This window comes from Oryza glaberrima, chromosome 4 (assembly GCF_000147395.1).
Source record: "Oryza glaberrima chromosome 4, OglaRS2, whole genome shotgun sequence".
NCBI classification, from domain to species: Eukaryota; Viridiplantae; Streptophyta; class Magnoliopsida; order Poales; family Poaceae; genus Oryza; species Oryza glaberrima.
Window position 1 is genome coordinate 26472405 of NC_068329.1, and position 16876 is coordinate 26489280.

At 48.5% G+C, this 16876-nt stretch overlaps 3 protein-coding genes and 2 non-coding genes across 5 annotated transcripts; 2 read left to right on the forward strand and 3 right to left on the reverse strand.

Annotated features, from left to right (window-relative positions):
- Positions 1-1296: 1296 nt before the first annotated feature.
- Positions 1297-6734, reverse strand: LOC127770922 (uncharacterized). The gene is made up of 8 exons (XM_052296693.1): positions 6330-6734; positions 6108-6248; positions 5585-6002; positions 5247-5302; positions 5120-5146; positions 2447-3184; positions 1614-2363; positions 1297-1468 (listed from the first exon to the last, which is right to left on the reverse strand). The coding sequence occupies exons 1-8, from the start codon at positions 6732-6734 to the stop codon at positions 1361-1363; spliced, it is 2643 nt and encodes an 880-aa protein (XP_052152653.1). The 3' UTR covers positions 1297-1360.
- A 3294-nt stretch (positions 6735-10028) lies between these two features.
- On the forward strand, positions 10029-13048 carry LOC127771535 (oligopeptide transporter 4-like). The gene is made up of 7 exons (XM_052297457.1): positions 10029-10312; positions 10408-10665; positions 10760-10857; positions 10952-11515; positions 11610-11862; positions 11954-12136; positions 12217-13048. The coding sequence occupies exons 1-7, from the start codon at positions 10082-10084 to the stop codon at positions 12841-12843; spliced, it is 2214 nt and encodes a 737-aa protein (XP_052153417.1). The 5' UTR covers positions 10029-10081; the 3' UTR covers positions 12844-13048.
- A 250-nt stretch (positions 13049-13298) lies between these two features.
- LOC127772392 (U1 spliceosomal RNA) lies at positions 13299-13458 on the reverse strand. Its single transcript, XR_008017381.1, has one exon. It is a non-coding gene; the product is annotated as a U1 spliceosomal RNA (small nuclear RNA).
- An 846-nt stretch (positions 13459-14304) lies between these two features.
- On the reverse strand, positions 14305-14466 carry LOC127772403 (U1 spliceosomal RNA). The gene has a single exon (XR_008017392.1). It is a non-coding gene; the product is annotated as a U1 spliceosomal RNA (small nuclear RNA).
- Positions 14467-14820: 354 nt separating this feature from the next.
- LOC127772246 (aspartyl protease UND-like) lies at positions 14821-16383 on the forward strand. The gene has a single exon (XM_052298256.1). It carries the CDS (start codon positions 14821-14823, stop codon positions 16285-16287), a length of 1467 nt encoding a protein of 488 aa, XP_052154216.1. The 3' UTR covers positions 16288-16383.
- Positions 16384-16876: the final 493 nt, after the last annotated feature.

The following is a 16876-nucleotide window of genomic DNA, read 5'->3' on the forward strand; positions in this document are numbered from 1 at the left end:
AGCACGAGGCGACGCGGCGGCGACAGGAGCACGAGGCGACGCGGCCGGCGCGGCGGCGGCGGGAGCACCGCGGGAAACAAAATGAGAAACAAACAGACGAAATCCAATCCAACACACAAAAAAAAATATTTTTTTCCCCTCTTATGCTGTCACAACTCACAAGCAAAACAAGCCAAGAACACGGCAAACAATGGCGTCGCTTATTTACTTGCATCGGCAAATAAGCCAAGAACACGGCAAACATCGGCAAACAATGGCATCCGCTGCACGAGCTGGATCCCGAAGTGGTTGAACGCGATGGTCACCTGCATCGCCTAGTCCGACAGGTACTCGTCGCTGTGCCCCAGCAACATCACCTCGTTGTGGTGCGAGAAGTAGCTGTTCGACACGGTGATCGCCGTCGACCCCATGATGGCGTCGATGAGCCCGTCGGCGCACCGCGACAGCGCGCAGTGGTCCACCCACGCGTCGCGCGCCGAGTAGAGCGAGATGCCGTCGCCGTCGGAACGGGTGCGCCACCCGTAGTGCGTCGGCGAGGCGCGCATGTTCGCGTTTTCAGCGGGGACGCAGTCGTGGACGTGGATGTTGTGGATGATGACGTTGGGGATGTACTGGAGCGTGATGCACGCGCCGTCGGCGCCGGCGCCGTGACGAGGAGGAGGAGGAGGAGCAGGTCCTTGCTCGCTACCTCGTGGAATCCCGAGGGAGACTGGTCATGGTGGTCAGACTAGCTAGCGGGCGTTGTCAGAATTTGCCGACGTCGGAGTTCCGGGTGACGGCGGGAGACCAACGGCAGGCGGTCGTGAATGCAGCGCCGCCCCGGTTCCCGCCGTCTTGTCGTCGGCCGTGTAGCCGGCCACCCCAGCGACCTCCTCCCCGCCCGCCCCGGCTTGCCCGAGAGGAGATAAGTGAGAGAGAAGAGGGGAGAGAGAGAGTGGTTGGCTGACACGTGGGGTCCACGCTGACTCAGCTGCCACGTAGACTAAAACCAGGATCAAAACTACCGAAGGATCTCGAGTGACCGGTTTTGTATAGATAAGGGACCCCGCATATCTAGTTTTGCGGTTGGAGGATGTTTTTGTATCTCGCTGACAAGTCGAGGGACCTTTGGTGCACTTTTTCCTTTACCGGACGGTGGTCAATGGCCCATCAAGAAGGCTACTGGGCCTTCTATCTCCTCCCGTGGGAGATGGCAGTAACAATTTTTGGCAGCGGGGTGCGCGTTCGCTCGGCCCTACCAAATCTTGGGTAAATGTTTTCATTTAGTTAAACAAAAGCACCAGCATGTTCGTCTACGGCAACTTGGATACTCGGATTAGTACTTGAGGATACAGAAATACTGGAACGACGAGGCAGTAACCTAATACAGACTAGACTGGAGATGCAGTCTCTTCTTCTTCTTGGGAGGCAGAAGCACGGAGCTGAGTGTGTTGCGAGTCACCAGAACAGCCCTTATAAGCTCCATAACCTGCACAGATTTAATCAGCATACTACCCATAGTCAGATTTAATCAACTACTGTTTCTGGCAAGCAGTGTAGTTGGAATAGTTCTAGATGATAACCAGGATTTTTGTTAGAGTGAATTCTTTCTCCACGAGATCCTTAGCCTGTACCTTGGATTCACTAACTACTTGTAGGGTGCTTGTCAAGGACAGAGGAAGAATATGCAGATCATCAGTGACCATGAATTTTTGAACCCCTGGCTTGACATACCCTTCGCCCTTGTGACTACCTCCGCTTGGTACTTTTGGATTAATCTCACAAAGCTTACAAGTCTTTGTAGTGCCGAGGCAATTTTTATATACGTAAGCCTTTTTACCAGTGTTCCAAATTTGGTCGCTACAATGGCCATAACAAGAAAACCCAGCAATCTTGAAGCACTTGAAGCAGCCACTGATATTTCTCTGCTTTGGAGCTGCTTCTCCAAGTTGTATTAACATATTAGTAGCGCTGCAGCCAAAGAAAGAAGCCACATTTGGGGATACTAGCAACATCTGGCGTTCTGGATTCATACAACCTTTGGCGCTCCCATCTATGCTCATGTAAATATTATCAACACATCCATTTGATGACCACTTACCATAAGTCTTTAATATGGAGCCAAGTGGAATGCTTAGCAAGCCAAAGAGAAGATCGACAAAATCTTCACCAACTTCAGCATACAGCAGCGAGGTGTTGTTTTTCCTCTGAAGAACTTTTATCTTCATATTGTTTAGCTTGTGATCCACTTCAGCATCTTGTTCAGAATACAAGCTCTCTGGTAGCACATAGAGATTTGCTTCATCGTTTGGATTAGGGACATCGAAGTAGTACCCAGTTAAAGTTTGCTTGGATGTCAGTGATCTTTTGAGCAAGCAAGTTATCTGCGAGAAATGGATCATAGGTCAACTAAATCCAAGTTAAATGTTATATAAAATCCAAGATATACTAAGCAACATAGAGAAACCTTTTCTGCATTGAGATGGAGAATCTTTTGTTCAAGATTAGCCGGATCACGCACTCCATACTTGTCAAAAATGGACATCATTAGAGATGTCGATGCAGGTGCGACATGGAGATCATCAGTGACGATGAACTTATAGCATCCCTTGACAAAAACTCCACCGTCGGAACCAGCAGCAGCAGTGCTACCACCATCCTGTGGCCACTCCCCAATGTACTCCATGACCTTGCCACATTTGCAAACGGAACCAGCGACCGAGGTTACCCCGCAATCGCCATTGGCGCTGCAGTTTGCATCTCTGCAAACATAAACCGCCGACTGATCGGTGTCATCTACCTTGACCTTGAGCAGGCAGCACTGCTCCGCTGCGGTGTTGTGAGGCTTCAGAAGCATCGCCTTGCAGGCCTTGGTGTGGAAGTAGTCGGCGCTGAGATCCTCCACACTCTTGTACAGCTCGTCGAGGCATCCGACCTGCGACTGCCTGCCGAGGAGGCGGACGACGGTGCCGAGAGGCAGCGTGAGGAAGCCGAAGAGGACGTCGACGAAGTCCTTGTCGGACTCCGCGAACAGCACCCGGCTCCTCTCCTTGTCGACGAACAGCTTCACGGCGATGGTTGGCCCTTCGATCTTCGTCTCCGCCATGGTGGTGGTGGTGGAGGAGGAGGAGGAGGAGGAGGTGAAGCGTGTGCGTTGGGTGGGGGGAGCCGGGAGGAATGAATGCTTCTGCTGCTGAGGGTTTGGCTAAATAATTCCAGTGGCTGGCTGCTCGAGGGAAGAGGAAGACGATGAGTCGCGTAGAATCTGAAACGGCAGGTGGCTGGTGGGGGAGTTGATGAGTCTACTTTGCTGTGATGCCCGTAACTCATTTGCAGGCCGTCACTTTTGCTGGGCCTGAACGGCCGAGCCGAGAGTACAACAGATTACTCACATTGAAAACGTCCATTTTGCACCCCTCAAGTATGTAACAAGTTTGATTTGCGTCCTTCAACCACAAAGAACGTCTCCTGGTTTATTAAAGCAGTGTACGAGTTCCTCAGTTATTTTGGGAGTGGTTTCATTCTACTTCATTTCTACGTGGCGCGTTGATATAATTTTCATCCGATATAGCACGTAAATGCAATAGCATTGGGCAAAAAGGTAAAAACAAATAGTTACAAAACGGATAATATTATTTAATTATATCAAATGTTTGACGCTAAGGCAGTGTTTGGCTAATAGGATACGGAAATGAATTCTCACATACCAAAAGACATCTTTAAATCCTAACCATTCATTCTTCCTCTTACATTTAATCCCAATCCTTTATTTATTTCCCAATACTAATCCCACCCTCCATTTCCCATTATCCAGACACACCCTAAGTGTTGTCCTTATCGCCGGGATGCGCGGGACGCATGCAAAATTTCTTTGGTCTTAGTTCTTTTCACATTATTTATCGAAATATTGAAATGTATTGTTTGCTCCACGATTCAAAAAATATATTTACTACAAAAACTTTTTCCTACTTTTAGACAATCTGTTTTTAAGTTATCTGTTAAATTTATTTATTTATTAAAATATATAATTTATCTTTCTTTTACAAATATTTAATTCGCTAGCAATCTGTTTCAAACAAAACACTCGTAGAAATTGGAATGCATGAATTGAGCGTCGCCGGCCGCATGGAGTGCTAATTTACATCTTCATATATAATTTTGCGATGATGATGGCTGGATGGCAGAACTATCAGAGAGATGGTTTAAAGACAACAGAGGGACTTGTGATGTCTGTGGTCACTGCAATAACGCAGAACTAGAATAGGAAGAACGCATGGGTAGAGTACGAACTTTTGTACGAGTTTTCTTTAACACAATCAGAAGGCATGTATAACTTGCTGACAATAATGTCTACCTATGGTGCACCTGTTTGTTGCTTCTGTATTTCCTCATATTTCAAGTGCACTAGGCCACTAGCATAACTTACTAGAAAACATGAAAGAAATTTCCATTGATCCCAAATCCCATGGGCCTACAGAAACATAAAGAATTATGGGTACGTTCCTTCGACATGGAAGAATTATAAAAAGTACTCCAGTATAAAGAACAAACGGATGAACAACTTATGACATTTAACCCGTCTTTAGAATTTGGAGCAGTAACGACAAGCTAGGCGAGATGAAATGATTGCTTCTTTTGTAGTATAAAACTAACTGAAAAGAAAATGTCTACATTTCATAGATGAATGATTTTTTTTACGGACACTTGGGAACGAAATGTCAACCTGAATATGTTATGTCAAATTGTCTTACACAGGGCAAAGCTTTGGCTACGCAAGTGCAGAAATCCTGAGGGATAGAAAGTACACACAGAGAATTACCAAGAAGAGAAACATAAAGAGCAACACAACTGCCGCAAAGGGCACAGATGAAATGATCGTTGCTTTTGCATTACACACATAAAGTGCGGTGGTAACATTGACCCGAAAGTACGAAAGAAATTTCACTGATCACAAATAGGCCATATCAATAAAGAACTAAGTTCCTCCGACATGAAACAACCTCTAAAAACAAGTAAACCGAACTGATGAAATAGTACTCCTTATTAGACATCTTCATCCCATCTTCAGAGTTATGACCAAGGTGTGCAGATGTCACTTCTTTGGTGGCAAAAGCACGCTGCTGAGTGCGTTGCGAGTCACCAATGCAGGCCTCAGTAGCTTCAGAACCTGTAGCAGCAAATGGAAAACCTGGTGAGAACATACAAATTGGATAATAGTAGTAGATAAAAGTGGTAGTACTACCAGTTTCGTTTAAATCGTGATCTACCTGGGTTCTGTCGAGGGTGAGCTCTTTCTTCACAAGCATCTCGTTCGGAATCTTGGCTGCACGGATTACTCGGAGCGAACTGTCAAAGGATTAAGGACCTATATTCAGATCGTTGGTCACAATGAACTTTCCGAGTCCACCCTTGAGATATGCATCACCTGACGTACTACTGCCCACGCGGTTTTTTGGATTGAACTCATTAACAGTCCCATGTTTGGAATGGCCACCGTTACAAAAAAGAGTTGAGCTACTACCATAGAGCCTGAGGCACGTATAACAGCTTGTAGAGTACCAACTTTTTATAGGTGATTCTTGAACTTGTAGCAGAACACTGCTACCGCAACCAAAGAAGGGTGCTAGCATTGGGGACAGTAGCAGGCTTTGGCATTCTTGTTTTACGCATCCTATTCCGCTTCCATTTATACTTCTGTAGAGGTTATCAAGACCACTACTTCCACCGGAGGTCACCTGTCCATAAGCCTTGATTGTGGATCCAAGTGGAAGGCTAAGGAGGCCGAAGACAAGATCCACAAAATCATAGCCGACCTCAGCATATAACACTGATGAGTCATCCTTCGTCTGAACAATTGTTATCCTGACAGCGTTGAACTTGGGATCAGTCGTGTTCTCTTGTTTAGGGAACAACTTCTCTCGGAGGTGATCTAGATTCACAGAGTCCGTTTCGACAGGATGATCACATAATAGTCCAGTTAAAGATTGCTTTGATACCAGTGCCCTCTTGAGCAAGTTAATTATCTGAAATACAAACATGACGATAGGTAAGTCTGTAACATTACTATTAAATATGCAAATTCTCCAGTTACTACAATGCATTTCCGGTTCAGAAAGAGATATTGTTACCTTGTGCGAATTAAGCTCAAGAACCTTTTCCTCGATATTGCGTTGCTCAAGTAGCCCAAACTTACCAAGCAAGGGAAACATGGTACTTGTAGAAGCAGCAGCTACATGGAGATCATCAAAGATGATGAACTTCAGATCACTCTTGACAAAAACCCCATCATCGTTGGATTCAACAGTTCGACAATCCACTGGCGTTTCCCTCAATATCAGTGTAGTTGTGACAGTGCAAGAGTTGCAGACACCCCAGAATGAGCTAAAACTACGAGCATCACAACTGGATGTTGGGCAAACATAAATTAATCTTTCATTGGTGTCATCAACTTTTACCTTAAGCCGATCGCAATGACTTCCTGCAGCATTGCGGGGTCTAAGAAGCATGGCCTTGCAAGCTTTGGTCTGGAAGTAATCTTCGCTGAGGGCCTCTACGCTCTTGTACAGCTCATCGAGGCATCCTATCTGTGATTGCTTACCAAGAAGGCGAACGATCGTGCCGAGAGGCAGAGTGAGGAAGCTGAAGAGCACGTCGACGAACTCCTTGTCAGACTCCGCGAACAGCACCTTCTTCTTCTCCTTGTCGATGTACAGCTTGACAGCAACCGTTGGCCCTCCATTGTTCGACGTCGACATGGTGTAGACGGTGGTGTCTGCCTATGTGTTGTGAGTTGTGTGGCTCAAGGCGATGCTCCCCCCCCCCCCCCCCCCCCCCTCTTCTACATAGGCACACAGTGCGATTCTCAAAGGCAGGCATTTATGCTGAGCTTAAATTCCGTAGAATCTGAATAGTTGCAGGAAGCTTGATTCAGATGTACTCCAGTCTGCTATCGAAACACGTCGACTTCTGCTTCTGCATGCTGGTAGTTATCACATTTTCCAACTAGAAGCTGTTTAGCTCCCTTTTAGTAATTGTTTTCGTCGCTGGGAATTTCATGCGACGAGCCGACGATTGAAAGGCGTTTGCGGCTTTGCGCAATGCGCCTTATCCATCGTTTGGGCCCAGCTCCCGGCCTTTTTACCGAAGGCCGCTCAGCGCAACCAAATTTGACCACCCCTTCCAAGCAGCCCAGATAAATGTCCCAACTCCCATGAAAGCCCACAAAATAGCGTGAGCGCGGTCTGGTGCGCGCGCGTGCTTGCTTTGCGTGCGTGTCAACCGTCCCCGGTGACTGCGCGACACGAACCGGCGCGCGGGGTGGGCGGGTTGTCCTGCAGCGGGAGAAGAAGCGAGGAGCGCGCTGCCTGCACGCGCGCGCAAATCTCCCCATCCTGCAGGCCTGCGCTTCCTTGCCGCGGTGCGCGGCGCCTGTGCGTCGCACCGGTCGCCGACGTGCAAGGGCATATACATATCCCTATCCCTGTACCATGATCGTTGAGAGCTCCGTGCGGTCAGGGAGGCCGAGAGAGTTTGGGGAGCCGGTCAGCCAGACGCAACGGCAAGGCAAAATACAGCAAATACGAGTGTTATAGCTGTCGCATGATACTTTACTACCTCCGTCTAAGAAACTACATAGATAAAATCATTAAGGGCTTCTTTGATTTGTAAGAAAAGTGTAGGAAATTTGAAGGATTTCAATTCTATGGAAAAAAAAATCCTATGAAAGCCTTTGAAACAAAGGATTGAATTCTATACTATCCTTTAAAATTCCTATGGAATGGCTAATCCTATAGAGATTTTGGAGGAAAATTAGCAAGAGGTCTAACCTCTTGAAAAAATTCCTTTGAGTCTATCTCTCTCATCCGATTCATGCACTTTTCCTGCGGTCCAATCAAACGGTCATTACTGTGTTTTTCCTGTGTTTTCCAATCCTCTGTTTTGCACCTGTATTCCTGTCAGAATCATGCGTTTTTCCTATTCTTCCGTTTTTATATTCCTGCTATTCAAAGGGGCCCTTATATTTTAAAATGGAGGTAGCAGTAAATAATCCTCCTATATGAGTAGTATATGGTAACTGAATTGTATACTTTAGGTGGCTCTAAATGTTACAGATAGACATGTTCATCCGTCCTATAGTAATCGGCAACATATCCTATGCACACAGGCCCTCACGTGTACACACGTGCACACCAACTAAAAAATGTCACCAAAAAATCTAGAAAAAATCATACACATACTTTCAATTGTATTACACCTAGGGTTAAAATCTTAACGTCAAATTCATTATATTTTAGCCGTAACAAAAAAAACAAAAAATCTGACAGTTTTAAGGTTGCAATTTTGTCAGAATTTTATCTTTTTTGTTATTCTCTATGTAGAATGAATTTGAAGATGCGACTTTGCACGTAGATGTAATACTATTGAAAGTATATGTATGAATTTTCCTAGAATTTTTTGTGATAATTTTTAGTTGGTGTACACGGTGTGTACATGTGAGGGCCTGTGTGCATAGGATACGCTCCCATAGTTATCATGTTAAACAGTAGAAAATCTTAAACATTTACTATAGTGGGTGTAACCCCATTAATGGTACAAAGGATGCAAAGCTGTGCACAACCTAATTTTGACCACACAAACCGTAATATTTCAAAAGGAGGAAATTCTTCTAGTTCTGGCTAGACAAACCATGATATTTTTAAAGGGAAGCTGTTTTAATTTCTCGAGTGGATGTCCTATTTATTTAAGGAAAATACTACATAATTGTATCAGACGGGATAATACCTTAAAGGTATCATGTCCTCGTACTTAACCAGTATCAGGCGATACATAAGATGTATCATCCCATCCAAACGGGATATCATCCCCTTATTCAAACATCATACAAATAATTATGAAAAGTTCTCAAAAAATTTGACAACAGTCATATTCACACATATAATGTAAATGGTTTTGGAAAAGTGTTAAAACAAAATTGACGATATATAGTACTCAGCCAAAAATCAAGATAAAAATCTATCAACACATTGAGGGGGAAGAAACAAACTCCGGCATGAATAGTAGAAGTGATGTTTATATGCAATATTTGTCCCTTTTTATATATTTCTCAATTGTAAGTTGATTTTAGGCATGAAAAGTTGTGAAGTGGTATGCGTATGTTTTACGAAAGCTGTCAATTGTTTTTTTTGTTTTTTTCATGGTATTTGAGTAAACGAGAGAACACGCTAAAGAGAGTAAAAGAGTTTTCCCATATAAAATACTCCGTCCATTTCATATTATAAGTTGCTTTAACTTTTTTTTTTCTAAACCAAAGCATTTCAAATTTAACTAAATTTATGGAAAAATACAGCAATATCTATACCACCAAATTAGTCTATTAAATCTAATTTTTTTAATATTTTTTTGATAGTGTGTTTGTTCTGTGCTAAAGGAAAAAAAAATGTTTGGCTAAAAATATCAAAGTATTTTACAATATTAAATGGAGGGAGTAGTAAATATTTTCATATTGAACGTGCATATCCACTCCCCTACCGACGCGATATCTAGGGACTGTTTGGGGGAGTTTCTAGCTGCTGCAGCTTCTCCTAGAATCAGAAGCTCCCAAAACAGTATAGTTTTTTTTTTTCAGATTCTGAGAAGCTGCAGTTGTAGAATCTAGAAAATGAACTAGAAGTCAGAAGCCTGAAAACCCAGCTTTTCCAGATTCTTAGAAGCTGGCTACCTACTAGTAATTAATCCTTTTGTTTTAAAATATAAAAGATTTTAAAAGAATAGGAGTTAATACAATGAATATGGATTGTGAGATTGTCAGATTCGTAGTAAAAGTTATGAACATGTAACGTGATAGGAATCAGCAGTAAACAGAGATTCCCATTATTACGGTGTGCAGGGCGCATGTCTGGCTAAAGATACCCTCCTTGACCCCAAGATTCTCTCATCTTGTAAGTTGTAACCACATAACCTCCCATCCCTTGCAGATCTTGACTATCTCCACGGGATATATACACGGCGGCGCACCGTGCAAGCCCATGCCAGCAATTCCGTCACTTTGACAGATTATTCTGAAGCGCGAGGTTTTGCAGGCGCCTCCTCGCGCGGGGTAGCAATGGAGATTGAGCATCTCGGCGCCCGCGCGGCCGCCGCCGCCGGCGAGGATGACCAGTCGCCGGTGGAGCAGGTCCGGCTGACCGTGCCGACGACCGACGACCCGTCTCTGCCGGTATGGACGTTCCGGATGTGGACCATCGGGCTCCTCTCCTGCGCCATGCTCTCCTACATCAACCAGTTCTTCTCCTACCGCTCTGAGCCCATCGTCATCACCCAGATCACTGTCCAGGTCAGTTTGTCGATGCAGAATTCACGCACAAAACCACGAGGAGTCCATGGATGTAATGTTGTTTATATATATGTGCAATGGATGGATGGATGCAGGTGGCGGCGCTGCCAATAGGGCACTTCTTGGCACGCGTGCTGCCGAAGAGGAAGTTCACGGTGTTCGGGCGGGAGTGCTCGCTGAACCCTGGGCCATTCAACGTGAAGGAGCACGTCCTGATATCCATCTTCGCCAACGCCGGCGCCGCGTTCGGCAACGGCGGCGCCTACGCCATCGACATCATCAACATCATCAAGGCGTTCTACCACCGCAGCATCTCCTTCCCCACCAGCCTCCTCCTCGTCATCACCACCCAGGTTACGTACTACACACATTCATGCAACGATCCATTCTTGCGTAGCTGCAACTAATATGATGTTTCGATCACTGGACGCACGTACGCATACACAGGTGTTGGGCTACGGATGGGCAGGGCTGATGAGGAAGTACGTGGTGGAGCCGGCGCACATGTGGTGGCCGCAGAGTCTCGTGCAGGTTTCCCTCCTGAGGTGAGCACCCGATCACCCTGATCGATCGGTCGATGGATTCACGGAAAATTCATAGGGAATTCACATACGCGCGCGTGCGTGTGCGTGCATGCAGGGCGTTGCACGAGAAGGAGAACCTGCGGATGACGCGGGCCAAGTTCTTCCTGATCGCGCTGATCTGCAGCGCGGCGTGGTACGTGGTGCCGGGCTACCTGTTCCCGACCGTGGGCGCGGTGTCGTGGCTGTGCTGGGCGTTCCCGAGGTCGGTGACGATGCAGCAGATCGGGTCCGGCATGAGCGGCCTCGGCGTCGGCGCCTTCACGCTCGACTGGGCCACCGTCGTCTCCTTCCTGGGCAGCCCGCTCGTGTACCCGTTCTTCGCCATCGTCAACGTCTGGGTCGGCTTCGTGCTCCTCGTCTACGTCATGCTGCCCATCGCCTACTGGGTGCTCAACCTGTACCAGGCCAGCACGTTCCCCTTTTTCTCCGCGAGCCTGTTCGACCACACCGGCGAGGAGTACAGGATCTCGGAGATCGTCAACGACAGGTTCGAGCTCGACACGGACGCCTACGCGCGGCAGGGGAAGATCCACCTCAGCCTCTTCTTCGCCACCTCCTACGGCCTCGGCTTCGCCACCATCGCCGCCACCCTGTCCCACGTCACGCTCTTCTATGGAACGTACGTGTCTTAATTAATTTGTGTGTTTTGTTTTGATGGTTTTGATCGATCGATCGATTTGATGTTGTGTGCGTGCGTTCGTGGATGGATGCAGGGAGATGTATCGCAGGTTCCGGCAGGCGGCCAGGGAGAAGCCGGACGTGCACACGAGGCTGATGAGGAGGTACGATGACATCCCCAACTGGTGGTTCTACGGCATGCTCGCGTTGGCCATGGTGGCGGCGCTGTTGCTCTGCACCGTGTTCAAGGACGAGGTGCAGCTGCCGTGGTGGGCGCTACTCTGCGCCGTGGCCGTGGCCTTCTTCTTCACGCTCCCCATCAGTGTTATCACCGCCACCACAAACACGGTGCGTACTAGTATCTTGTTTCTTACCTCTTAGCTGCAAACTTGGAAGTTTGGAGGTACTGGAGTGTTGTAATTATGACGTTCACCTGCAGACCCCAGGGCTGAACATCATCACGGAGTATGTGATGGGGCTGATCATGCCGGGGAAGCCGATAGCCAACGTGTGCTTCAAGGTGTATGGTTACATCAGCATGAACCAGGCCGTCTCCTTCCTCACTGACTTCAAACTCGGCCACTACATGAAGATTCCTCCAAGATCCATGTTTCTAGTCCAGGTACTACTACCGGCACATATATTCATATCGTTAAAATCCCAACTTAATCCATTATATAACCAAGAAAATATACGTATCAGTTCATCGGGTCGATCGTGGCGGGGACGGTGAACATGTCGGTGGCGTGGTGGCTGCTGTCGACGGTGCCGCACATCTGCGACAAGAAGCACCTCCCGGAGGGGAGCCCGTGGACGTGCCCGGGCTCCCGCGTGTTCTTCGACGCGTCGGTGATCTGGGGACTGGTCGGGCCTCGCCGGATCTTCGGCCCGCTCGGCTACTACGGCGCGCTCAACTGGTTCTTCCTCGGCGGGCTGGCGGGGCCGGCGGTGGTGTGGCTGCTGGCGAGGGCGCTGCCGCGGCACGCCGGCTGGATCAGGCTCATCCACCTCCCCGTGCTCCTCGGCGCCACCGCCAACATGCCGCCGGCGTCGACGCTCAACTACACGGCGTGGTGCTCCGTCGGCGCCGTGTTCAACTACCTGGTGTTCCGCCGCCGCAAGGCGTGGTGGCAGCGGTACAACTACGTGCTGTCGGCGGCGATGGACGCCGGCGTGGCCATCATGGGCGTGCTCATCTACTTCTGCCTGTCCAGCCGCGGCATCACCCCAGACTGGTGGGGCAACAGCGACATCAACATCGACCACTGCGACCTCTCCACCTGCCCCACCGCCAAGGGCGTCATTGTGGAGGGATGTCCCGTCTTCTGATCGATCATCCATCCAATATACATATTTCCCCCGTAGATGTGTTCTTCGTGCGAAACTAGATCAGTAAAATCAATCAGAATCTGAATCTCTACTCGTTTAATATGGCAGGACTGATGCTGTTCTTATTTAAAGTTGTATATATCATTTGGGTTTTTAGGTTTCCAAATGCTCTTCTTTTTCGTGTTTTAACCAAGTTCAGTGCGCTCAGTTACCCAGTTAGTATATTATAGAATTGGTTTCGCTCCAATGGAGTTTTATTGCTGTGTTTTAATTGAGTTCAATGAGATATATATTGGTTAATTCCAGCAATGGAGTATATCTCTGTCTCGCCTCTGCAATATATGTTCTGGGTAGCTCAATTTCTCCCATATATGTAGCAATCACAAATATTAATATTAACATCTAAAATTCAAAATTGATTTAATAAAATTCGAAATTTTTTTGTGTTAAATTGATAGGGGCCGCGCGAACGCGTACCCCCTCTGCCACAAATTATGACGTCCAGTCTCCCACTTGGGGAGATGGTAAGCTAATGCTCCTCCCAAGTGCAATGGAGGCCACTAGCCTAGGTCATGGACCTTCATGATCGCCCATCGGCCCCGTCCAGGTAAGTATGTTTGCATGGTTCCCCTGCCTTCGTACTTATACCCCTCCGTGCTGCCCTTCATAAGTCGCCAAGCGATGTGGTACTAATCTTTCATATATCTATCGCCAACTGTCGTAGTCGATTCGTTTCCGGAAAGAGCGCGCTTGTAGTTTTTGGGCCGGCCTGTTTCTCTCTGCGTCTCAGGAGTCAGGATTCACACCGTTGCAAATCCAGCCCACAATTTGTCACGGGCTTGCAGATCTGGCCCGTGAAACGGTTATTGGCCCAGACAAAGAGAGGTAGTCCAGAAGCTGACAGCCTTGACACTTCTTGCAGTTCTGCAACTTTTGACTCTCCAATTCTCCGTTGCCGTTCCGCTGCCGGTGCTCGCGTAACCGCGTTGCCCCTCATCGCCGCGTGAGCTAGCTATCAATCAGGACACTGATGCTGATGCATCATGCCTGCTGCTAACCTGCAGCAGGCAGAAAATGTTTACATGTACCTTTCAGGAATTCATGTTTCAGCAACTCACCATCTAGCCATCAATTCGCCCAAATATTCAGAACAACGTTTTCTCGTCTCCCTATCACTGTCCTGATCTGCATTGCTGCATTAGCACTCGTTGTACGGTTCATCTCCCGCGATGCAGCCGCCGTCCATGAGCCAGTTGCTGCTGCTCCTACTTCCGACGACGACTCAATTGACGGCGGCGGGCTTTCTTTCATCCTCTGGTCGATGAATTTAGATATGAACAAACTTGGGAGTATGTGATGTTCCCGGTGAAACAATTAGCAAATTCATTCAACAGTGTTAAACGGATCTCTGGTATAAACAATCTAGGACACTGTAAACATCTAAAAATTTGATTTAATTTGGTAGGGGCCGCGCGGACGCGTACCCCCTCTTGCCACAAATTATGACGTCCACTCTCCCTCTTGGGGAGATGGTAAGCCAGTGCTCCTCCCAAGTGCAATGGAGGCCACTAGCCTAGGCCATGGACCTTCTTGATCGCCCATAGACCCCGTCCAGGTAAGTAAGTTTGTACGCAGTCCTGCCTCTCCTTTTATACCCTTCCCCTGCTACCCTTCTCACGTCGCCAAGCGATGTGGTACTAATCCTCTACCATCCATTGCTAATTGCCGTAGTCGAATCCTTCTCCGAGTGGCGCGCTTGTAGTTTTTGGGCCGTGGGCTCTTTCGCTCGGCCTTTCATGGGCTTGCGGATCCGGCCCATGAAATGCTTTTGGCCCAAGCAGATGCAGAGCTAGTTCTCCATTGCCGCCTTGCCGCCGTGGCGGCGTGAGCTACCAGAACAGGAATTGTTCGTCATGACTGATGCATGCTTGCTGCTAATTTTCAGGCTTCAGCCAGGAGAAAAAAAATTATGTTTCCATGCACATTTCAGCAGCTGCTTGTAGTTTTAGCCAGCCATCAATTCGTTCAAATCTTTGCAACATGTTTTCTCCTCTCCCTGTCACTGTTCTTGTTAGCATTGCTGCATTGGCGTTCATCTCCGGCGATGCAACCATCGTCCATGAGCCAGTTGCTGCTGCTGCTGCTGCACCTTCTTCTGACGAGGCTGATTCCATCGACGGCGGCGGTGGCGGATTTTCTCTCCCCCTCGTTCGCCGGAGGTCCACCACCACCACCACCATGATCGACGTTGCCAAAGAGGAGATCCAGCTTGCCACCGCCATCGCCGCCGGAGACAAGAAGCTCCTCGTGCCGTTGTACGGCCGGCCACAAGGCGGCAGCACCTACCTCGTGCAGCTCCGCATCGGCACGCCCACGGACCGGATCTCGCCGAGGTACGTCCTGTTCGACACCGGCAGCGACCTCTCGTGGACGCAGTGCGAGCCCTGCACCAACTGCTCCTCCTTCACCCCGTACCCGCCCCACGATCCGTCCAAGTCCCGCACGTTCCGCCGCCTCTCCTGCTTCGACCCGATGTGCGAGTTGTGCACCGCCGTCGTCGATGGCGGAGGCGGATCTGCAGGGTGCCTGTTCAGGCGGCGCTACGGCGACGGCGGCGCCGTGTCAGGCGAGCTCGTGTCGGACGTCTTCCACTTCGGCGCGGCAGGCGACGGCGGCGGGTACCAGCTCGAGCGGGACGTCGCGTTCGGCTGCGCGCACGTCGAGGATTCCAAGGCTGTCAGGGGTTACAGCACCGGCATCCTCGCGCTTGGCATCGGCAAGCCGTCGTTCGTGACGCAGCTGGGTGTGGATAGGTTCTCGTACTGCATCCCAGCATCAGAGATAACCGACGACGACGACGACGACGAGGAGGAGAGATCGGCGAGCTTCCTCCGGTTTGGTTCTCACGCAAGAATGACAGGGAAGAGGGCCCCGTTCAAGCAGGACGGCAGCGGCTACGCCGTTCGCCTGAAGAGCGTGGTGTACCAGCACGGCGGTCGCCTGAATCAGCAGCAACCTGTACCCGTATATGTTGCCGGAGAAGAAGCAGCAGCAGCCATGCCGATGCTGGTGGACTCCGGAACGACGCTGCTCTGGCTACCGGGCAGCGTCTTCTACCCTCTGCAGAGGAGGATCGAGGAGGACATCTCTCTCACCAGGAGGTACGACCTCACGCATCCAAGCCTCTACTGCTACCTCGGAAACATGACGGATGTCGAGGCGGTTTCAGTGACGCTCGGCTTCGGTGGAGGCGCGGATCTCGAGCTGTTTGGCACTTCGCTGTTCTTCACTGACGAGAATTTAACAGAAGACTGGGTTTGTCTAGCTGTTGCTGCGGGGAACAGGGCGATACTGGGAGTGTATCCTCAGCGTAACATCAACGTCGGGTATGATCTGTCCACCATGGAGATAGCGTTTGATCGTGATCAGTGTGATCGTGTGTAGTGGTAGCTGATGTTTGTTAATATTTTTCATGCTGTCGCTCTGCATTTCAGCTCCTCTCTAATGTTAGTCTGTACGAACAGAAGTTAGCAGCGACTATCAGTGAGAAATCATTATTTTTATACATTATATTCCCTTTCTTAATATACTTTTTCAAATGCAATGATCACCAGAGAAAAATGGTCTATTGACAGGGCATATGAGTGCCGTTTTCTTTCAGTTAGAAAATTACATTCTCGATCAATCATCTCCGTTTGATTAGAGCATCACCAACAGATTATCTATAATTTTCTCCTAAAAATTTGTTTTTGGGTTTCCTAAACCGAAAATAGGAAGTGAAAAAACTCCTCCATCCAACAGATAGCCTAAATTCAATCCCCAAAACTTAAAAGTAGGCCCTTCTGTTAAAGAAAATTCCGTTTTTTTCTTTCACGCGCAGAAAGCGTTTTTTTTCTTTCACGCGCAGAAAGATCGCTATCTCCCACGCGCGGGAACGAAGTAGAGAGGCGGGATTGCGTGATTGGGAGCGCCTTTCGCGCCCGCATATAAACGGAGCGAGGAACCGGGAGAAGAGAACTCCAAAACTCGGGTA

Bases quoted from the DNA above. Each gene is read 5' to 3' on its own strand.
- LOC127770922 (XM_052296693.1), bottom strand. From the start codon at position 6,734: ATGTCGACGTCGAACAATGGAGGGCCAACGGTTGCTGTCAAGCTGTAC. The intron at 6,249-6,329 runs GTCACAACTACA...GTTTTTGTCAAG, and splicing joins GTGTCTGCAACTCTTGCACT to AGTGATCTGAAGTTCATCAT. The intron at 5,303-5,584 runs GTAGCAGTGTTC...TAATCCGTGCAG, and splicing joins AGCACCCTTCTTTGGTTGCG to CCAAGATTCCGAACGAGATG.
- LOC127771535 (XM_052297457.1), top strand. From the start codon at position 10,082: ATGGAGATTGAGCATCTCGGCGCCCGCGCGGCCGCCGCCGCCGGCGAG. The intron at 10,313-10,407 runs GTCAGTTTGTCG...GGATGGATGCAG, and splicing joins TCACCCAGATCACTGTCCAG to GTGGCGGCGCTGCCAATAGG. The intron at 12,137-12,216 runs GTACTACTACCG...TATACGTATCAG, and splicing joins GATCCATGTTTCTAGTCCAG to TTCATCGGGTCGATCGTGGC.
- LOC127772246 (XM_052298256.1), top strand. From the start codon at position 14,821: ATGCACATTTCAGCAGCTGCTTGTAGTTTTAGCCAGCCATCAATTCGT.